Source organism: Strongylocentrotus purpuratus, unplaced genomic scaffold (genome assembly GCF_000002235.5).
Source record: "Strongylocentrotus purpuratus isolate Spur 01 unplaced genomic scaffold, Spur_5.0 spur5_scaffold_9, whole genome shotgun sequence".
NCBI lineage: Eukaryota > Metazoa > Echinodermata > Echinoidea > Camarodonta > Strongylocentrotidae > Strongylocentrotus > Strongylocentrotus purpuratus.
In genome coordinates, this window is record NW_022145615.1 from 19,724,323 (window position 1) to 19,748,037 (window position 23,715).

The following is a 23,715-nucleotide window of genomic DNA, read 5'->3' on the forward strand; positions in this document are numbered from 1 at the left end:
AGTACAGCTATGGTACATAATTATGGGGAATGTTGAGTTCAATAGTCTTGTAAATCACAGACAGAGAGCTTGTAATTAAAGAAACTTAACTTTGCCGAACTGTCGTAGTAGAATTTGCGTGCCTGGATTGGTGAAATATAAATCTAGGAAGTAATCAAAAGAAATCAAGTGAAACTTAAAAAATAATAAAGCAATAACAAAACTTGTTAAAATTGTGTCAAATAACAATCACACCCGCGTCAATAACTAAACTACACAATACATCGACAACAACGACTGGAGTAACCGCTCTCCATAACCCCATTTCTCTGTATGCTGTACTGAGCTGACTGAATGAACGTGAACTTATGGCTGGAATGCGGAGAATATAAAATATAAACCGAGTGTTTTGGGTAAGTGGTGCTCTCTTGTGTTTTTAGGATGTCTATCAAAATGTATATTGGGTAGATATAATATAGGGGCAATAATAAACACAATCAAAGCGAGTTTAATTTTAACTTTAATTAACCTTAATAGATTACAGTCCCATTAACTACAAATTTTGTTTGCTTTGCCTTGAAAACAGATCTGTGAGTGTGAGTGTGAGCTGTGTAATCGAGTGTAGAGTCTGTAACATCGCACACATAGCATGCAGCATATATCCTGGCTGTGTATTAAGACGGGCAACACTGTACTGCGGTACATTCACTCAATATTTTGTAAAACCTGCTGTATGGTATTTTCAAATGATTATGATAAGCAATTTAATGAATCATTGTTGATTACAAATAAATTAAAGTAACGAATGCCGAATGGAACGTGGTGCTAGCAGTAGATCTAGTTAGTCTTCTAGCAGTTAAAGTCTTCTTCTTCTTCTCTTTCTTCTCAGTCTTCTCAGTCGTTTTCTTTACTGGTCAATACGCATTAGTCAATACACCTTAGCATTGACTCTCTAGCTTTGCTGGAGTGGGCGCTAGATCGAGTGTACTTTCGTATCCATTTTTGACCCGTAACTCCAAATAGACCTATCTAAAATTTCAATTGTTCAAATAATGGTCATGATTTCAAAGTTGTTATGTTTCTCGCCTGTTTCGTGTCAATTTTCTCATCTCTTTTAGAGTGTTTTTCCTAAAATTGAAGACATTATAATAATTTCTCACAGGTTTCACAGCAAATCGCTGCACAATTACAATACGAATGCATACTGAAGGGATGCAAGCGCGAGCGTGCGTGAAGTTAGCGACCGTAATAATAATGATCATCATCTTCATAATGTGAATTACATGTACTGTACTTACATGAATTTAATGAGGATCTGAGATTACAGTCACTCGTCAGATATTGCGCAACTGCTTTAAATGACTTCACTGGTAGAGTGTCCGCAATAACGAACGCCTTTTGATTTTATCGATATCAGGAAGAGGGAACTAAGCAGTCGTCTATCAAGAATGAGGAGGGGGGCTTTAAAAATAAGTTTACAAAATTTTCTTTCCATTTAAGCATTAAAAAAATCATGTACCAAAATGGTATATGATTTATTTTCATTTCATGTCATTTATTTATTTAAACACAGCAACTCTCTCAGCCTAAACGGCTGTTTTTCAGAAAGTCTGTGTTAACTGAATAAAAAAATATGCAAATTATATCACAAACAAAAACCAGTAACAATAGATAACAACACATAAACATATATGCAAAATAAATAGATAAAGTCAAAACAAAGGAAAACATAATTGGCATGGGAAACTATGAAGAATAAGAAGAAGAAAAAAAAACATGAATTATTGTAATATACAAAATACAATGAATCAAAAGTAGATAATTAACAGAGAAGTGTATTGTAAACCGAGAGTCTGATTGACTCTCCTCCCAAGGGTCACCCCCCCCCCTCGCTACCTAGGTTGTGACATGATGTTTTTTTTTACTCTCTATGGTTTTCAGTTCCTGTAAAATTGTGTTACAGCATTTTGCCCCCCCCCCCCCCCCATAACTTACACTCCTTATTTTGTCATTTGTTTGGCCTTTAGGTAATGCGAAATTTTGAAAAGAGTGTCGGGTATTATACACGAGGTTGCGCTTTTCAAAGAAATGTAGAATAGGTTTTGGTGCATTTTTATAAAATAATTAATGTTCTTTTTTAAAATCTTTCTAAAATGTTATCTAAATTCAAAAATAGGAACAGCTCATCTGTTGGGAATCTTGGGTCTTTCCTTAAGACAATTTTTAGCGCTTCATTTTGTTAAGTTTTCTTAAGTTCGTAACCCCTGTATTTGCATAGACTATATCACAGTAATCAAAATGACATTGTATCATGGATTTATTAAACAATTCTGCTTGGTATAATAATCGGAAGAATTCTCCTTAGTATATATTATTTAAACAAAACTGTTCTTCTTATTTTGTTGATACATGTACATGTATGTAGGTTCCATCTTAGATTTTCGTCTAGAATTACGCCAAGATACTTACACGATGAAACTCTCGGAATGGGTTTACTCTCTACTAGTAAATGTATATTAGGATCAAGTCTGTTTAACTTCTGGTACCTACAACAAGAAACACACATTTCTTAACATTTAATTTCAGTTTGTTGCATTTTAGATATTCACATACAGATTCTAGGTCTTTGTTTAAAGATGTTGTCAAATCTTGAACATTGTTACTACTGAAATATAAACACATATCGTCAGCATACATTAATACCTTAGAATGCTTCACTGCAGTTGGTAGGTCATTCACATATATTGAAAACAGCATGGGTCCTACGATAGTACCTTGCAGTATTCCACATGTAAGCTCCTTAGTATTCAAGCTTATACCATTCATTGTAATAAATTGCTTTCTTCCTATTAGATAACCTTCAAACCATTTGGTAACTTTTTCAGACATAATGATGAAACATTATTTTTGCAGAAGGATGTGATGATCAATGTAGTCAAATGATTTTTGTAATTTGAGCATAACAATCCCTGTTGTGCACCCTTTGTCTATATTATCAGATAGATCATTAATGATATTTAAAAGTGTAGTAGTTGTTAAGTGTTTTGGCCGAAAACCTTACTGATTATCACATAGTATGTTGTTGTCATTTAAAAATTCATATATCTGCTTGAAAACAAATTTTCTATCACTTTTGCTAGTACTGGAATAACCGATATTGGTCTGTAATTGCTTTTTTCTTGTTTATCTCCCTTTTTATATATGGGAGTTACACCTGACATTTTCCATTGAAGCGGAACAATTCCTTGTGTCAAGGACATATTTATAATATGACATATTGGTTTGGCAATATATTGTGAGATCGTCTTACAAACAATGCTGGGATCTCATCTGGCCCTGTAGCCTTTTTGACAGAAATGTCTTTTTAATTCCTTTAATGATTTGATAGTCCACGTAATGCTGTAATAGTAGAGTATTTTACCAGTGAATTTAAAAAGTTTTAAAAAATGGGTTGTTTAGTTTACACGTTAATGCTAGTATGAGGTCCATCCTGTTTACGGTTAGACTTCATGCATTGTAGGAGTGCAACAGTGTAAAGTAAGAGAAAGAGCCAAACTCAGGCTTTAGGAATATATCTCTATTTACACATGTCAATTATAAGTATAAAACATCATGATGAAAGAGATGAAGGCAAGTATGGTTTTAATAAAGAAGACTCAAATGTCGAGGAGTGGAAGTATGGTCCCATTTATAAAACCAAACTTTGAGAGATAACACTTATAGCTTCCAGAGATACCCAACTATCATGCACAAAGAAAAGAGACCAAGGATCACTTTTCATTTAGAACCCTTACATTGAACAGGATTGGGATAAATACCTTTCAGTCCTGCACAACTTATAGGGTAGAATTTCCACGGGTTTCTGAGTTGCCTACCGGTAGTTTGATTTGGCAGGGCTTGAGGCAGCCAGTTTTTAGACCCAGGATATAGTATCAGACCTTTACCGAATCTGATACAATTTTAGAACGTCTATCTTTAAGAGTTTGGGATTATGTGACACCTAGTGCCTTATTGTACGTTAGGTCCTGGGAGTCTAAGATGAGTCTAAATTCCCATATCTGATCTCTTTCTATCAGGGATCTTTGTCTTCGGTGATACTCTACCAATGGGCATATGAACTCTCTGTAAATCAGAAGGTGATCGCCAACAGGTACTCTGAAGGGAATGATGGAACGAAGGATGAGCATTCCTGTGTTAGCCTTTTTGAGCATGTTATCAACCTTTTCAAGTCAGATTGGATGTGGACGCCCAAAATCCTCATTAACTTAAGTCCTTAACCTCAGACAGGGTATGGTCGTTCAATGTCGGGTGCAGTGAGGTTGGGCCATTTCTCCCGAAGTCTACACACATCAAATTACATTTACTGGCATTCAACCATTTAGAGAGTCAAGAGTACTCTGCACCTGACTGGTTGCAACCCGCGGTCTTGATTCCACAATGGTCATATCATCAACATACATGTATTTCCAATACCCAACTCCAGAGGTAGAGAGAGTATCATTGACAAGTATCAAGAACATAACTGGTCCAAGCTTTGTACCCTGTGGCACACCTGCTTTCAGTGATGATTTCTCTGACAGACAAACTTGGTATCGGATACGCTGGATGCGACCAGTCAGGAAATTAGAGATCCATTTTTACAATGAAACCTTGAGTTAGTTCTATCAATTTCCTAAGCATGACAGTATGGTCAACCCTGTCAAAGGCTTTTGAGATATCTGTTGTAAATCCTTGTAATGACAGTCAATGTCGTCCCTGTAAGGGTACAACATATTACACATATTAATGTGTAGGTGATGATGATGATGATAACGTACATGTATACACTGGTACTTATTAGTTGTATTAATTTCCATTTTCTTCACTAATGTGGCCTTTGCATGGAGATCAGCCATCCAGTTCCCTTTGATTCCACAATGTCCAGGTATCCACTCTACGTACATGTACATGTATATATCAACTCCTTCACTCATGGTCATGGTGAGAATCTCCAGAATAAAAGGTTTGTCCTTCTGTTTTTGTAATGCAATAAGAGCACTCAGTGAATCACTAAAATATAACAACCCCTTTGTCATTCTTGCTGTTCTCTTATGATAGACATGAAATAACACACCCAACCGAAATGGACACCAACCGACCTTCCAGCAGCGGCACCCAGATGTTCGCTCGCATTCAGACAAATCCTAGTCCCATAGTTCAGATAAGCTATTCGCCCATTCAAACCCCGCAAGGGACTGTGATGATGCCTGTTGCCAATGTCACCCAGAACTTTAGCCCCACCCTAGCCGCCCAGAAACATTCAATCCTCCCCATCCACCTGTCGAATGCATCCGGAGTTGTCATAGCCGGGGCAAGAAGAGATGGCATCCCCACCGGCAGCCTCCAAGGACCAGAGAGGGGCAGAATATCAGCTGGTGTCATGGCAACGACCCCAGTCCATATGTCAAGCGAGAGGGGCAGGATGAGCGCATCGGGTGTTGCTATGGTAACGAGAAGAGATGTTGAGATGGGGGAAGGGCATCAAGAGGAGTCCAGACCGAACATGTCAAGGTTGTCCAGTGTGCTGAACTCGCTCTCTGATCAGGACCAGGCCAGCATGGATCTGGAAGTCCAGTCTGTCATGTTCCCAGGTAAAGAAGAACTTTAACTTGAAAAACATTATAAGAAAAAGAAGAACAAAAATATTGATAAGTTATCTGATTATTTAAAGTAAATAAATGGAAAAATCTCTTGTGTTGTCTGTAACACTTAAAAAAATTATAGCTATTCCTTATAATAACATTGAAAAATTATCCTGTTTAGTCATTATTTTGTACAATTCTGCCTTTGAGTTACTCATTAACCATAGCTGTGTTGAATCGATGTTTAGTAAGGAATGCTCCATAAGTAAACTGAAAATGCTGCTCACTGTTTTTGCATGGAACAGTATAAAATACTTCTAAGATCATACCCACATAAATGAAGACAAAGCTGATGAAATTCACTTGGGAAAAAAAATTGGTAATGTCTTCCTATTTCAGGAATTTCCCTTGACTTGATTTTGATTGTAACAACATAAATGGAAGTATTGAAGCAAAGTTTTCAGTTAATGCTTGGACAAGTCAAGTTGAGCAGGAACATAATCAAATTAATTATGAATTTTTTTTTCATTGTTGTAATCATCATGATCATCTTCATCATCATTATTTTATTTGTTATTGTTGTTTCTACTAATGTTAATGTTATTGTTTTTCCATTATGAACAAAAACAACAACAACAATTTACAATACAATGTACTTTTACAGAGAGTAGAGGACTTCTGCCCACAGTGAAGAGGATTTGTCCAAGTAGATCATCATCTTCAAGCAAAGCATCAAGCAAGTCCAGCTACTCACCCATGAGGGTAAGTGTCCTCTAGTCTCTACTCAAAGACATGGGGCATTGTAAGAAAGTTGCGATTGATTGCAAGTTGCAAATTTGCAACTGATATTTGCAATCGATTGCAACTCAACTTTCTTGCAACGCCCCACTAGTCTCCTAAATTTCCTAGGATTTTGTTGGGATTAAAGTTTTAACAATTAAATAAAGTTAACTAGATCTAGCTTTTATTCTCCCCTCTCTCTCTTTCTCTCTCTCTCTCTCTCTTACTAATATGGCGTTGCAAGAAAGTTGAGTTGCAATCAATTGCAAATTTGCAATTAATCACAAGACTTACGCTTGATTTGGGGGATTTGCAATTGATTGCAACTTCCTTGCAACGCCCCAATTCTAGTCTTACATCTCTTTATTACCAGCACTTGTAGTCAAAAGTAAGTTAGGGGAGAGAAATTAATCATCCATACTTGTAGTCCCCCTCCTACAGGCCCACATATATATATATATATATATATATATATATATATATATATATATATATATATATAGTCTGCAAGCACAGACCCTATATTTGACATCTTATTACAACACTTTAGTACAACAACTATTGTGTATTGAGTGAAGACTCGCCGAGGTCTTAGTGTGAGTTGACAGCACAGGATACACTGAGGGGTCAGTGACACAAAGACAGAACTCCATTTCGGCCATTTTAGAAAAAGTGGTTTATGTGTCACTGAGCACTTGGGCCTTAAGGAGTTTAGTCTTTGTGTTTCCTGGAAAGCCCACATTTTTCTGAACATTTTGATATCAAATACTCATTTTGGCAAAATATGGAGTTACGTCTTTGTGTCACTGAACCCTCGACATGTACTATTAGCGTATGATATTTTTCCAAGAAAATGATATTGCAATGTTTTTTAATGTTTAAATAAAAAAATCCCCTCCAATTTTTTGCCATTAGCATTAACAAAGTTTCCACACAAAAACATAAAGACAAAATGATTAACAATTTTTGTTTAAAGATGTTTGTTTTGCATTAATCTTTTTCAATTGTCCTTTTTCCTTAAAGGGATAGTTGGGTTCTGTTGCAGAGGGCGCTACACAAAATAATTTTTTTGTGAGATAATGAAAAACTGAGTGTCAAATTTGAAGGAATTTAATATTTAAATGACAAAATCATATTTGTTTGATCAAAATCGGTTCAGAGACGGCTGATATATAACAATTTCTAATACTTGTGTACCACCACAAATATTAGATAATTTGAAAAAGCAGTTGAAAACAAACGAAAAAAAGAAATAGCGCCTTTTACGTCGTATTTCAGCCAATGCCGATATTGGCTTTTTTGTTGGCATTTTTGTGTTGGTTATATTACACACAACCAGCCGGCCCATGTATTGCTATTTTTAATTAAATAATTAATTAACGGTCACCATATATTTTTAAAAGTGGAGCTGAATTGGTATGATCGTATTGGCTAAATTTCAAACATTTTGGGGTCTAAAATTACCTTCATAGCAATTTTAGGTCCTAATAGGGCACTAGAAATGTCATAAATGAATAAGAGCAATAGCCATGCACTTTGAAGGCATTTGCGGTCTGAAAACAGAACTCAACTATCCCTTTAAACTAAAAAATGTAGGTCTATACCCTTTTAACCACAAGAAAAATAGATTTGTAAGTTACACTATTATCAAGGTAACCCTTTTAAGCAATCTAGCAGAGTCATTGGTGGTTTTGGAGCTCCTGGACGTGATAGGATCTGATCTTTCTCTTTAAACATAAAAAACACAAACATCATACGATACTACCAGTACCTTTAGCATGTTTTGACATCCATCCTGTTAACCTTTCAAAAATGGTGGTGGTGGTGGGAAGGTATGAACATGGAAGACAGTAATAAACATTGACAAACAAAGAGTAGAGTGCTCGTACTTATTTCATTTTTTGCTCCTTATCCTTAGAGGCATTCATGTATGGTTCACAGACCATGCTTAAACAGACTTTAGTGGGACTGCTAGCTCTGTCTAAAGTTATCTTTTTATTTTTATTTTGTAAACACCTTGTTGTACTACTCACCATGCAGCAATCTACCACTTTCACCAATACAAAGAGGGGCAACATCCAAACAACTACACCAACATTTCCTATGGGTAAGTAAATTTATCACATGATAGTTTCTTGATGAATAAGGTGTAAATTAACTGTAGCGAATTTTTGTAATTAGGAAATGGTTATCTTGTATGAGTTGGAGCCTCTATATTCTTTTGTTCAGTAACAAAATTTAAAGCAAATTATATATACATGTAGTACTTCAAATTCTTCAAGCTTTCCTCCACATTTGAATTGTTATTTACTTGTATTATCCAATCGCCTCAGTGAGAAATCATTTAACTCTCTTTTCGCTATTTCTCAGTTTTATGCATATCTCTGAGAAGATTTTTTTTTTTGTGAACCTTACATGTACCTCGTAGTGAAATTTGCCAGATTATTTTTCCAGAAGTCTTTATTATTTTTTATGATACTGACCATACAGTGTAGTACCAATTTATACAAAACAACTACTTTAATGATAAAATTGATTGTTTGTCTATTTTGTGTTGTTTTGCTCTCAATATTATATAATACAATATTTAGCAAGAATATTTAATTAAGTTGATTTGTAAAATGATAGAATAACCTCTTACAATTGGGAGTGTTGTTACAATAGCGTTCAAATGATTTGTGCTCTAGTTTCATTGATTTACCCTCTAATTTATTTGATTTGCCTTCATTTGCATTTTCCTTTTTCCATTTACTTATAGTTGAACAGAGTATCCACCAGCTTGCAGCACAGGGAGAGTTGGCGTTGATCACAGAAAGGCTAGAATCGGGGTCAGATATCGATGAAAGCGACTCGTTGGGTCACACCGCCCTCACATGGGCATGCCAGCACAATCAGGCAGACATGGTGCGCTTTCTACTGGACAACAGCGCAGACCCTAGCAAGGCCAGCCTAGACGGAGAGACCAGTCTCGCCTTCTCGTGCAGTGTAGGCAATGTGGATATAGTACACATGCTACTGGATAAGAAAGCCCCAGTTAATGTGTATGACTATGTGAGTACATCAGAGATCAATTCGAGGGGTCAGTGACACAAAGACGTAACTCTATTTTTGCCATTTTGAGAAAAAGTGGTTTATGTGTCACTGAGTACTTGGGCATTAAGGAGTTAAGTCTATGTTTCACTAGCCATTGACTTCAATGGGGTGTTGGGTGGAGTTCTTTGTGTTTCCTGGACAGCCCACATTTTTCTGAGCAGTTTGATATTAAATACTCATTTTGGCAAAATATGGAGTTACGTCTTTGTGTCACTGAACCCTCAAATTTATTGATACAGCCTCTTAGGGGCAGTCCACCCTGATATCAAGTTGGTTTTGATAGAAGCAGAAAAATGGGTGTAACAGGTCAGTGAAAGTTTGAGCAAAATCCGTTAGAAAAATAAGAAAGTTATGAATTTTTTAATCAATCAACCACAAATTGGCAAGTCTGTGCCGAATCTCGCTTATAAATCTTGTAATTTATCTCAGTCATAATGAAAATAGGATTTTTCTTTTACCTGTACATAATATTTTCATTCTCAGAATGGAGGGACCCCATTGGTGTATGCTGTTTATCACAACCATCCTGCCATTGTGAAGATGCTATTAGATTCCGGGGCAGACATGACGCAAGAGATGGAATCCGGACACACCCCTCTCAGTCTATCTATGGTACTGGGTCATAAACAGGGTGAGTCATTTACATCATCTGTTTTCTTTCTCTATTATTACTCTTCTCATTGATCTTTCTTTGCATTTTTCCCCTTTTTTTAATTAACATTTTATTCATCAAATCAACATAAAAAATAACATAAGAGGCACAAAATTTGACAAGAGATGAAATGTGAATCCAATTACTCTTTCCCTCGTGCATTCCTTGTGTACAGTGTGTCTCATGGTGTGGGTTTCGGGCAAGACTGTTGTTGTTTTAATATGTTGTTGCTGCTGCTGTTTTCTTCAGCTTTTCTATCACTTCTTGTTTTTGTATTCTTTGTATCATTTGCAGTAGAATACTTCAAATATCTCATGATCCATTGAGACAACCATTCTTTCATCCAACTATTACAATAACACTCCTATCAAAAGGCTGAATTACTCTAGGTCCAATTTGGGTTCATGCTTTAACTTCATGGTTAGATCAGATCATCTTTTTGGAGCCAGAAGGGCATTGACTCACAGATGTCCTTCAACACAGAGCTAACTCCCTTCTGGCTCCAAACAGAGGATACTGTATCGTCTTAGCATGCAAGCAGTCTCAAATAATAACTCATGTTTATCATGATCATCACTCATGTACTCATCAAGAAACGGATTTGTTATGCAGCACCTTTTACCACTTTTTTTACCCTTTTATTATTAACTGTCTTTCTTCTCATTTTCTACCTCCAGTTCAGAGAGTGATAGAGCAACACATGCTGTCGCTGCTTCAGATCACCTAGAACAGAGAGACAGCCATACGTGTCCCAAAGAAGCCAGACATGCCCAGTCCTCGAAAGCCCTCTAGGATGAACGGATATAGTGCAATGATGAACAGATTTTTTACTGAAGCAAAGAGTGATAGAGCAACACATGCTGTCGCTGCTTCAGATCATGTAGAACAGAGAGATGGCCAAACGTAACCCAAAGAAGCCTGGCTTGCCCCTATACTCGAAGCCCTCTAGGATCAAAAGATGTAGTGTAGTGTAGGACTGCAATGATGAACAGATCTTTGACTGGAGGATATTTTGGGGAGAGTTGGCACCAGGACTTGACATGTTGTGATTTTTCAGTGCGAATGAGTGGGAATGCATTCTCTATGAAGACACTGATCCAGATAATCTGCTCCTCTTCAAAGCTTTATAAAAGGGGAAAAGGATAGAGACCTATATGTACAGTGCAATAATACTTTGTCACTTCCTAAGCGAAGTGAGCAAAACATGAACAAGAAGCTCCATTGAATGGACTCCTTTGCCAATGCAGTAGATGTGACATGGACTAGTCACTATTTTATAGCCAGAGCGAGATAATCCCATCTTCTGTGCCATGGCCCCTGTCTCATTGTGAATAACAAGATCATCGCAAGAATTTTCCATGGACGTTTTTTCCCAGGTAATAGTATTTTTATGTTTATTCCAACTGACTTCTAACAAAGCAAGTACATGGTTCTTCATATTTGGACCAACCACGTAAGTCCTTTCCACTTCGTGATATCAGGATGAATGCTTTATGGGAGGGCACACGGGCAATACTAAGGGCTTGATGTGGTTTTGAACCTGGGACCTTCCAGTTACAAGACAGCTACCACTAAGCCATCACACCTCAATTAATTTTTCCTTCTGTGGATTCAAATGGCATTATTACACTTAATAATCCAGAAGTTAGTGTGACCAATCATCATCTGCAAGACTGTATTCAATAGATCCTTGAAAGGGCACAATTGTATTTCTCACAGATCTAGGTCTGCATGATTTGTAAATAAATAATAATAAATAATAATAATAAATAATAATAATAATAAAAACGTTACTTATACAGCGCTGAATAAGTGTCTTCATGTTTTTGTTTTTTGTTTAAATTGTGCAATTATCTGAGAGAAAGTCATCAATGGAGATGATACAGTATTATTGAAGTTTAATCAAATTTCAGCAGCATTTTTACAAAATTTAAGTTTTGATCTACAAATGTATATACCTAGGCTAAATGCATTAATAGTTAGAAAATTCTGCTATGCAGCCTTTTCTTTGAAGGAAATGTACAAGTATTTGCTAGACCAGTCAAAATAAATAGTTTTTTTCAAATTCATCCTGATGGTTTGCCATAAGAAAGAGAAAATAGATTAACTGGTAGTCCAATAAGTAGAAACAAATATAAAAACAAGAAAAATAAATGGATATACACTTTTAAACCCAAAAATTATGTTCATTCCAAACACTCAGTCAACTGAATATAAGAAACAAGATAATCTCGGCTGTCAGGACATACCATAGTCTTGGGGAAATACTTTTCGGTCGACAATAAGAAAATATGTTGCTCTACATACACCTCAAAATTGTATGTTTCAAAAAGCAGTCTGTGAATTTATTCTTCATTCACCAATTTTATCATGGGGTTCAAGATAATATTTGACCTCTCAAAATGCTCTTCAACAATCTGTCTGTCTTCTGATTATCATTGGGATCAAAGATCACGTTATCAATATCAAACTAGACTCTACTCAATTTTCTGTTCTTGTTTTCGCTGCTTATGTGTAACATGATAGATGTAATGACTATTCTTTTTGACATTTTAAAACTAAATCTTTATTTTTCCAGCAGGCTGGATTTTAAAATTTCTTTAAATCTTAAAATTAAAATATGAATATTGTCTGAAAAAATGATATCCAGTTGATATTTTCCTTTAAATCCTTGGAAGCTACTACTACCAGCATCTATTTTCAATGTAAATGCCTTTGTTTTCTTCCTAAATTGTGTATACATAGGTATATATTCAGGTGCACCCCTAGTGTTTCTGTTATGTTAAAATAAGTTTCATGATCATAAAAGCAACACTTGATTTTATAATTCTTTATGTCTTGCCTTTGGAGAAAGTTTTGAAATTTGCAAATTCTTCCCATTTTTTATCCCTCCACCTAGTACATGCATTATGTTGATACATGGCATTCTTTGTTAATAATGTGAAGTGTATATAGTAGTTCAGTCTTTATGCAAGTGATGTATATTTGACCATACTTTGAAGAAAAGGAAGAGTTTCATTGACTCTGTATATTGCTCGACTTTCATTTTGGAAGATTAAAGAAGTGGATTTGTACGAAAAATGATTATACATCGATAGTGTCTTTTTCATTTGTTTGGCATTTTGATATGTTCGTTTACATTTCTGAAATGAGTTTCTTAGTTGCAGAATATATGTGTAGAAGCTTCATGTCTTTCCTGTATAATGGAATTGAAACTGAAAGAGTGATTATAACATCAATGAAAGAAACATGATTGCTTAGTGGTTAAACTTTAATGAATATATAGTTTATGAAAAGTATGTTAGACAATCATTTTATATTTCCTGATGAATCAAGTCTTGCACTGACAAAATAATTTTGAATAGTTGGGTATTGAGCTACATTTAGAAAAAGAAAGCGAGAGATAGAGAAAGGAGGCTGGAAAATTACAAAGAAAGAGAGGAAGACAGTTAACAGACCTAGAGAATATGTTTAAGTTCAAGTTCAATTTATTCAATACTTTCATTAAATATATTACAAAGGTAAACAAACACGTAGAACATTCACAAAATAATATCAAGATGTAACATGAGAATAACATAAGCAGACGACACAAAGAACAATGGAAAAATATAAACATGCACATTAATGGAAGTATTTGGAGACAAGACATGAAGGCCGGGGCTTGTGTAAAAGTCTGTCTCCTGATTGTGGGAGAGAGGTTGGTGAGGGAGGGGTGGAGACGGAGTAGAAAGGAGAGAAGTGTTGAGAGAAGAAAGTATAAAAAGGATTGAAAGGGGTACTTGGGGAGCTGGAATATGGGGGAGGGGGATAGAAAGAGAAAGATAACTAGCGTTTATAGGGAGAAGTGAGCAATGAATATTAAATTAACAACGGGAAATACTATCTGAGTACATAGAAACGAGTGAGGTAGCTATTGGATAGATGGGGGAAACATTTAGTAAAGATAGAAAGACCAAACAAATGGGTAAACTTAATTGAGAGAAGGCGTACTCAATTTACACTTTTTGAAAGCATCATACATGTAGATGGTTGGTAAAATGAAGCAACGTTACAACTTATAAACTTCCACCTTGATTTCATAGAGGACATTTTATTCAACAATCATACATCACTGTACTTGATCGCTTCGCAATTTATTAGAAAATGAAAAATAAACATACCTTGTGAAAATAGATGTAGTATATGGCAATGATTTGTACAATAATATATAGTAACTTTAGATCGTTCAAAACTTTGCCGCAAATTATGTACATATCTACATAATTTCGTACGAATATCTCGTTTAAAAAAAATGAAATTTGAAGGAGAAAGAGAAAAATAAAACCTAGAGATTATACTTGAAACTTTTACCAGGAAAGGTGGTGTGTACTTATTCGACGATTTTAATAACGTAATGTCACACGTGCCATTGTGTTAACGTTCATGATGTCATATCAACTCATTTCGTAGTATAATGTAGCACATTAATGTTTAAATGTTTAATAGTTTAGTACGTAATTCTCGGTCATAGATAATTATGGAAATGCCAATGCGAGTAAGGATTGCAATGTCGACTTCTAACGCGATTTCCAACCTGCGGGTGAGGTTCGAGACAAAACCATTGGCGCGGAATGTATAATGCTCTATCCAATGAAGCTAAAATCTTTTAGCATCTTGCAAATAGATGCTAGGCCCTCTTTTTCAAAGATGATATCACAGACAATATAACTGGTATTGAACTTAACATTTTGTGTTTGAGGTATCTTTGGAAATCAAAAGAGTTATTCAAGATTATAAAAATAGTTTTAAACCGAATCATAAAAGCTCTTTACCTCTTAATGCTGGAAGAAAGAACACGGGTGATTAAATAATTCTTCAGCATATACAATTAACTCATACAAAATTACATAAGAGTAAGAATCACACACCGACATGAAAGGAGCGCTTTCATACAAATGAAAGAAATAAATATCGAAGATATCGAAATATTAAAAACATAGGAATGTTAAAAGATATATATATATTAACGCGTAATCATATTGTTCGCTATTTATCGTTAGTCGCCAATCTAAAAAAAAATACACCTTCGCTTCCTAGCTTAGCGGGGTCATTACTGTCACATTCGAGTCTTTCGATTGTTCTCTTTTGTATTTTGGAATAATGAGTTTCAGCCCTCCTTCGCCGGGTTTCAGTCCTCCTTCGGGGTCTGCAGGGCTCTCTGTATCTTTCTCATGGACCTCTCCCCATCCTAACTTGGGGAGAACATACCTAACACCGACCCAATACATGGGTATCATGAGGAGCCCGTCGATGGTCAGGAAGATGCTGTAGAGCGACGGGTAGACGACCAGGGCGTCGAGCTCCTGATCGGCGAAGGAAACGCCGATGATGGCGAGGGTGAGGGCGACGTTCTGCGAGCTGGTCTCGACGGCGATGGTCCGGCAGTTGGTGGGGTCCTGTCGAAGGATCCAGGCGATGAGGTACGCGAGACCGAAGCTGAAGAAAGGAAGACAGATGGCCGAGAACCATACCGACCACGATGTCATGAAGATGGCTTTGTTGATGACCGTGTTGACGATGATGTTGATGAGGATGGCAATGAGACCCAGTATGCTGCCGGCCTATATTAAAAGTGAACGAATGAGAGAAATGATTGATATGGTTTTCCTCTCATCTCTGAAACATCGTCAACACATTCTCTGATTTTAATTGGTATAATCATGAAAGATAGGTCCTAACTTTCTTTTTCAATGAAAATAAAATTTAAATCAAATAATATAATACCATAATTCTGATGCACCACTCAATAATAGCAGACGCTGTTTCCGTTAACCCTTATCTGCCGATCTACAAGATATTAATCAATCAACATTTTTTTAAATTTTAGCCATGAACATCATTAGCCAAAAGTAAACTTATCATGAGCAATACCTCGTTGACTTTCCGAATAAAAGCACAACTAGCAAATTTTACTTTTAACTGTCAAGAATGCATCAAATTTATCCTTTTTTCTTCTTCTTCTTTCGCATCTTTTCTTTCATTTAGAGTCGCTATATTTGTTCACTGGATAAAATATACTTGTTGAAAGGGGCGTGGCTATGCCAATTTGAATATGGGGGGGGGGGTATCAGACTAAATTTGTTGACCAGTTAACCGACAATTATCTGACAAGAAAAGAAGAAGAAAATGTAACCCGATTTCCAAATTTACCGACAGCAAAAATCAGAAAAAATACTAAATAAATCAAGACAAGACAAAAAAAACCAAAAGGAAATTTATTTGTTCGTGAAAGAGAACATTCATTTATTCCAAAACTTTATTGATTAATAAAGTTTGATCAATAATGTTCTGAGAACATCTATATTTTTTCTATTAAAAAAATGTCACAATCATTTAATGTATAGAGGAAAGAAACCTATTTTCCAACTTTATGAGCAACCAATTTAATTGGAAATCTACAATCCGACGCAACCTACATCCTCACCCAGTGAAGGTTCATATTATATTATTCAACCATATTCATGTAATATACAGTACGTCCCAGAAAAAAACGAAACCGACAGTTATCGATGTTTTATCATAACTTAATCACAATTATAATTAATAAATGACACATATTTGTAAAGCTTAGATCCTCTCCTTTAATTTGATGTAACTCATATGATGCATATTTCACGCATGAGTGATTAAAAACAATTTAAAGAAAGGGAACCAGATTGGTATCTGAATTTCAAAGAGAAAATCACATTTCCTGAAAGTTCATTCTCTGCCCTTTTATATGACACCTCAAACAGGAAAAATGAACCAGGAATAACAAAATTCTGTTTGTTTAAAATTTCCATAATTTTATCAAACGAATTTGTTTTCACTGGCTGCCTGCCGTAAGGAACAAACAACAACTCCGGTTCGTTGACGATCAGCCATGCATGAAGTCTTTCGTCTTTTTTTTTGTCCAACAAAATAATTTTGAAGTTCACCGCAAAATCATTCAAGCAATTAACGGACTGAACAGGGAAAATTTGGGGGAAAATTTGGGGACTGGTGTGATCACCACACCATTGTTAAGCACAGCATTGTTTGCAAACAGCAACCTTTACAACTTGGCCAATATAACGTCACACTTCGGTACTCGATAGACCATCTTATACATACTGTTGAAAGAAAGGTTGTACTTGATAATCTAAAAGCTTGTCAGGGACTTGCCTCACATAGCAACAAACAATGTATGCAGACTGGATTCCAAGTATTGTGATACATTCATTAATAACAGGTTAATGGAATACCTCGTCACAAGGCCCCCAGGAAAGAAATATCCATAAATTTGAAGATGTTAGTAAAGCGGTCTATCGACTACCGAAGCTGTGATATGTCATAAAAATCTATTTTTAGAATTTCTCAATTTGACCTTCATTTTCCAAAAGAACATCAAAATTTGTCCAAACGTCGAAAACCAATTCAATATGTTAAGTATTGGCTGAGATATGACCGTCTGAATAAATAGATTTCAATAGGAAATCACTGTTATTTGGCTCTGGTTCATAACATTACGAACCAGAGCAAAATAACAGTGATTTCCTATTGAAGCCTTCAGTGGATGGTCATATATCAGCCAATACTTAACATATTTAATTATTTTTCCACATGTGGACATTATTTTTTATGCTCTTTCGGAAAATGAAGTTCAAATAGAGAAATTCCAAAACAGTTTTTTGATGACGTCACACTTGACAACTTTATAATATTCAGCGTACCTTGATGATATAAGGCGTCCATTTCTCCTTCTTATGTCGGATGAGGATACCGATGAAGACTGGGATAAGGATGAGGGCCAGGGCGGTGGCTATCTCGAGATAGGGGATATTGATTTGAGCCGCTTCCCAATACCTGGTGTAGATGAAGAGATTGAGAGGCATCATCCCCACCGAAGCAAGCGTAGCAACCGTGCTCATGCAGAGACTGAGATTTGCATTTTTTTTTTATGGAAGGAAGAAGAACGAAATAATTATGCATGGTTATATAGTCGTCGCCAAAAAGTCAATGATAATAGTTTAGATTGGTAGAATAACGAAGGAAATCCAACGATAATCGTCATCGCGTTATTAATGATTGTTTTATCGAAGCCTTAGGTTTTATCATTCAATTTAAACTCGAACGATTCACGATGATGCAAAAAAAAAAACCTGACTCATTAATTTTTAAAGAAATTTAACATAATATTTAAAATTTCCATGTGAATGAATGTTTATATTGAAGGTAATACACAACATCACAGTAAAATTCAAAGTGGTCTATCGGGTTTCCTCCTTTTTTTGTTCATATTCAAAGAAACACAACAGAATGGCGGGAGACAACCCTGAACGAAACCCCGCCCCCCCCCCCCCCCCCAAAAAAAAAAAAAAAATATATATTGATTTGGTTTGCTCTGGAACACCTGCATTTCATTTTATATTACATGTTTCTTGTACATAATTATTTGTGTAGGGTTTATTCGTTTCTAACGATTTGAATTGAATTACGAGAGTCAGGAGTAAGTGAGCATACCTAAGACAAATGTTTCCATTCATCCAATAGACGAAGAGACTGGAAGACACGCCCCCTGGTGACGTAGCAACCATCATCATGCCAAGAGCATGCGCTGGTTCCATTTTGAGTGCCACGGCCATACAAAATGCTAAGAGAGGCAGAACAACGAACTGGCCAGCAAAACCAATTGCTATGCCGACGGGACGACGAATCTATAGTTTGAAGAAATTGGAAAAAGATCAAAGTTATGATCATAGGGAAAAGTAATATTTTTCAGCTGTAACTACTATCATAATTATCATTGTTAAGAGTGAAGACTAACGGTGTAGCCACAAGCAAGTGATAGCTGAGAGCAACATAATGCCCCCATTTTTCTAGATTTTCTAGACCACCGATCGGATATAAACACGTCGTCTCTCCTCCCCCACCTCCTTCCAAAGAAAGATGTTCTTGTCCCGTGACCCGCCCGATCTACACTGCTTGCCAAATTCTCTGGCTACGCCGATGTCGAAGTTTAAGAATTTTCAGAATTAGAATAAACTTGATAATCATTTTTTACGCATCTATACAGTGCGTACCAGAAAAAACGAAACTGAGAATTATCGATGTTTATTCATAACTTAGAGTCACATTTACAATTAATAAATGACACATAATTATTTAGAAAGCCATGCATGAAGTCTTTCGTCTATAAAATACGGCTGATTTTCAACGAAACGGAGTCAAGTCTTTTGTTAATTCCGTTTGTTGCTACGGCAGGCAGCCAGTGAAAATTACGGAAATGCAAGCACTACTTTAAACAAACAGAACTTTGTTATTCCTTGCTCATTTTTCCTGATTGAGGTGTCATATGAAAGGGCAGAAACTCAACTCTCTAGAAATGTGATTTTTCTCCTTGAAATTCAGATACCGTCCGCCAAATGACTTTTTGGTTTCCGCGCTCTCCAAATTAATTCCAATCACTCATGCGTGAAATATGCATCATACGAGTTGCATCAATTGAAAGAGGAGGATCTAAGCTTTACAAATATGATTGTGTCATTTATCAACTATAATTGTGATTAAGTTATGATAAAACATCGATAATTCTCGGTTTCGTTTTTTCTGCAGGGACGCACTGTATATTGTAAGATTTCAATGCAACACAACTAGACGACAGAGATATATATATATATAGAGAGAGAGAGATAGAGATATTATAACATACTTGGCTCACATCGTCATGAATGTTCTCACTATCAAAAAACTCGACATCGAATATCCTATCCCCCCCCCCCCCCTTTTTATATCCTATATCGACATCGCATGTAATGTGGGTCTATTTTGTCCAATCCTCTGCAGAGCTCAATATTAATGAGCTTTCAAAGTCGAATTAGGCTAGCTTTTGTTTTAGTGTGATTTATCTTATTTATATTTCTCGAACTAGAAAAATCTCTTAGCATATAAATAAATCGGTTTCTGATCAGCTTCTTACCGCTTCTTTGAGTCCTGCGATGGTGACGAGGCATCCGATCGACGTCATAATGATCACCATCAAAACCGGCAATAACACCTTGTTGAACAATCTAAGTCTGTCGTGCAGGGGATTTGCGGGGACGACGTCGTCGTCGGTGTCATTCAACGTCGTCATCATATAGAAGGTCGACATCGTCAAGTCATTACCGGCCGTCGTCGAATTGAAGATTTTAGAAACGTAAGTGGGCGTGGATATAGAGGTAGACGGTGATGATACATATTGTGACGTCATTGTGACATTTTCAGGAGCTGAGCTCGACAGGCTGTTGCCAATTGCTGCTACTGTTGTTGCCATGTTTGTATGTCTCTGTTAGGTGTATAAAGTGTAAACATCATGAACGGAACATCAAACTTCAAGAATCTGATGTTTTATTGAGATATTTCTTTTTGGTTTTACATTTAAGTGTAATTCGATTTCAAATTCACATTAGGTAACCTATTAAAGGATTCCAGAAAATGTCTCGGGAGTTCAATGACGAAATTTTAACAGGCAACTTAACACCTCTTGCTCGAATATACACTAGGCCTATTTACATTTTGCGAGTGGGAAAAGCGTACCCGGAAACTGAATGATTACTACGGGGGTAACAGTATTTCATCATTAGATATGTATCAAAAAAGGACATTTTAAAATCGCAAATATACAATCTCACTCTCGCAATTTCACAACCTATAACTTTCATTAATAGTGTCCTATTACTGGACTATTATTAATTATCCTTCAAGCGCTTAGAGACGGTATTTCGTGTTAAGCGCTATATAATCCAAAAATTATTATTATTATCATTGTTAACGAATTTTAACACGACCAAGATGAGTTTGTGTCTTATGAGTACAACGCTACTATCTGGCAAAGTTTCACCACCCGATGTTGTCCTATTTACTCAATTTCCTTCCTCAAAAGGGATGTTTACGGCTACTGACAAAGGCTATGGGAACGAACGCAGTTGTATGTCCAATGCATTAGTACAATGGTGACTTTACAGCAGTGGCACGTACCAACTACTTCCTCCTCTGAGTGATGTACGTTATACACTCTTGAAATCACCATACACCATATTTTTCTACAGGACAAACAGGAGAGGTATCCGTGACTACGTCACAATTTACTGACCAGACTGTTATTTGAGATTCACATAGACTTAGGATCTCATAATTATATCAAACATTCATAACTTTCTTACTATTTGTCCGATTTATAATATACTTTTGCTATTCTGTTTATCTTGTTTTTCTACTTTCATACAAACTAATTACAAAGGTGGGATCGCCCTTTAATATCTAAATCTAACGTAGGGCATTCTCCACAGAGCATTCATCTGTTTTTTTAAATTGGCTTTCGTGTCACGGTCACGATTATCTTCTAGATTATCTTCCAGTGCCAAAAGCTAATACAAAATTATAGGTGTTATTCAGTCGGCTTGATTAAACATATAATTTCAGGAATTGGCAAAACACTTACTATGGTCTTTGTAAAGGTATGAAGTATAATTCAACGGTAAGCCGTAGTTTTTATATATCACTCACTGGGACCGTAAGGAACGACAACTAGTAGTTCTAGAGGGGCTCAAGCCCCCCTTCCCCAAAAATATTATATATATTTAAAATACGTCAACCCCCCCCCCAAAAAAAAAAAAAAAAAAAAAAAATCTTGATTTGTAAATGAAAATAAATGCAAGAACCCCATGTTCCGACCAAAGCCCCCCCCCCCCCCCAAAAAAAAAAAAAAGTTGTATGGCCGCTCCTGATTACCAAAAGGACCCATATTTTCATTATTTCGTAGTTTCTCATTACCATAATTACATAGTACATATTGTAAATATGAATCTAGTACATAACTGTATCTTTTTTATAAAGTGGTATTAGAGACCCTCCGTTAATCCTTACATTCATGCATTATATTCATTGAACGAGTTTTAAAAAAACGTCTTCTATTGGGACTTTTTAAACTTAAGTAACAGCATTATAACTTGACAAGAGCAAAATAACAACCAGCATATGATTACAGTAGTAGAGTGTATACTTTATAGTACATACCACGGCACTTAGTGTATCCTTCCTTGGTGTTCAGTTGCGTCTTTCAATGAAGGTGGTTAAGCCAGAACGTCCTCTAAATGCAATGTTTCAACCTGACTGCCCTACGTAACAAAATAAAATTATGATCCGGTAACCAAGTCGGTAATTAATGGTTGTCATGACCGTTAACCGAAAAATTCTCTGCAATCCCGTACCATTACTGGGAAAAGTTTCAACGTTTCTTGAAAGCCAAATGGGCAGTAGTACTTCGTGGTACCCGGATACCGGGAGGATATGTTACATACGTGGGTCGGTGTGATTGATACGATCAAGAACAGGAAGTTGGGTCTAGCTTTACCTTTTTGGAATCGTATCCCTCTGAACATGCTCACTATAGGCCTATCATGTTTAGGCATATACTCTCATGCAATATGGTTGACAGATCACGATATAGTGACGTAGCTACAATGGGTTGGGCTGGGTTGGGTTGGGTGGGGGTGGGGGGAGGGGGAGAGGTAAATGACCAAGGGGTTTCCCCCCACTGGCTGCTCGATATTCGAACGCATCGAAAGTCCAAACAGAATTTCTTTCCCAGCTAGTCCGCTCTGGAGGGGGTGCATGCACGTAGACTGAGGGAATAAAGGGCAAAGATGGTGAAGAGGGGAGCAATTTAAACATAATTATGATGATCCCCCCCCCCCCACTTTCCCATTTTCACACGTTTACTCATATGCGATCTGTTTGCATTTCATTATTTTCATCCGTCTCGGTTGAATGCAACGCAAATCAACAGTGCCGACAATAACTGTTAATGGATGCGGGAGGGGTCATATCATTCTGGTCCATTGCTCTTCCAAAGTCCCCCCCCCCCCCCCAATGACCTTTTCTTCTTGTTCATCACCATTTCATTTGCTCCAACCTGTGCCCCCCCCCCCCCGAAATGCGAATTAACAAGGCCGCAGATAGAAGGGGTGGTAATTATAGGTAGGAATTCTATCATATTCTTTTTACGTCCTTACCCCTCTTTCATTATTTTCTCTCTCTCTCTCTCTCTCTCTCTCTCTTTCTTTTATTCTCTCTTTTCTCCCCATTCGATTTGCACCCGGACACCGTATACCTCTCCGATATCTCTATACGGCATTCGATATCATAATTAATTCCATTACGTCCCATGGTTTGTCAAACTTCGTATCCGCATATGATTTCCTCTTTCACACTTGCCGTTCAGGAAGATCGTCAAACGGGTTAGGAGATTTCCCCTTACAATGACTCGTTTCCCACTTTTTGCATTCAAGGAGCGATATATTAAACTTCGGAAAGTGAAACATAAATTCTGATAAAATTACTGCCAACAGAAAAAAGGAGAAGACGAAGCTCGCGGGATCGAGAGGGGTCTCATGCTCAGGGAGATGTCAGTTAAACTGACATTTCCCTGGGTAGCTGGAGCATCCTTCTTCTATCAGACAGCAACTCATTAACCGTCAAATACGAGTTTCTATAATTCTTAAGCCACGCCTCCGAGCCCCCCCCCCCCCTCTCTCTCTCTCTCTCTCT

General features: G+C 36.6%; 2 protein-coding genes across 3 annotated transcripts; one reads left to right on the forward strand and one right to left on the reverse strand.

The window, feature by feature from the left end:
- The first annotated feature begins 321 nt into the window (after positions 1-321).
- LOC757339 (ankyrin repeat family A protein 2) lies at positions 322-13,213 on the forward strand. 2 transcript variants are annotated; one of them, XM_030976666.1, is made up of 7 exons: positions 322-392; positions 5,077-5,609; positions 6,265-6,362; positions 8,421-8,487; positions 9,139-9,431; positions 9,957-10,104; positions 10,803-13,213. In XM_030976666.1, exons 2-7 carry the CDS (start codon positions 5,102-5,104, stop codon positions 10,850-10,852), a joined length of 1,164 nt encoding a protein of 387 aa, XP_030832526.1. In that variant the 5' UTR covers positions 322-392; positions 5,077-5,101; the 3' UTR covers positions 10,853-13,213. The 2 variants fall into 2 exon arrangements, with proteins under 2 accessions (XP_030832526.1, XP_001197883.3); XM_001197883.4 differs by lacking the exon at positions 322-392 and having other exon boundaries at positions 4,459-5,609.
- A 378-nt stretch (positions 13,214-13,591) lies between these two features.
- On the reverse strand, positions 13,592-22,501 carry LOC591987 (ileal sodium/bile acid cotransporter). Its single transcript, XM_030976664.1, has 5 exons — positions 22,183-22,501; positions 20,105-20,452; positions 18,649-18,842; positions 17,859-18,063; positions 13,592-15,728 (listed from the first exon to the last, which is right to left on the reverse strand). The coding sequence occupies exons 2-5, from the start codon at positions 20,438-20,440 to the stop codon at positions 15,201-15,203; spliced, it is 1,263 nt and encodes a 420-aa protein (XP_030832524.1). The 5' UTR covers positions 20,441-20,452; positions 22,183-22,501; the 3' UTR covers positions 13,592-15,200.
- Between the last annotated feature and the right edge of the window lie 1,214 nt (positions 22,502-23,715).

Excerpts from the sequence above, each read along its gene's own strand:
- LOC757339 (XM_030976666.1), top strand. The coding sequence starts at position 5,102 with ATGGACACCAACCGACCTTCCAGCAGCGGCACCCAGATGTTCGCTCGC. Across the intron at positions 5,610-6,264 it reads CCAGTCTGTCATGTTCCCAG|AGAGTAGAGGACTTCTGCCC; the intron begins GTAAAGAAGAAC and ends GTACTTTTACAG. Across the intron at positions 6,363-8,420 it reads CCAGCTACTCACCCATGAGG|CAATCTACCACTTTCACCAA; the intron begins GTAAGTGTCCTC and ends CTCACCATGCAG.
- LOC591987 (XM_030976664.1), bottom strand. The coding sequence starts at position 20,440 with ATGGCAACAACAGTAGCAGCAATTGGCAACAGCCTGTCGAGCTCAGCT. Across the intron at positions 18,843-20,104 it reads TCGCAGGACTCAAAGAAGCG|ATTCGTCGTCCCGTCGGCAT; the intron begins GTAAGAAGCTGA and ends TTCAAACTATAG. Across the intron at positions 15,729-17,858 it reads GGACGCCTTATATCATCAAG|GCCGGCAGCATACTGGGTCT; the intron begins GTACGCTGAATA and ends CTTTTAATATAG.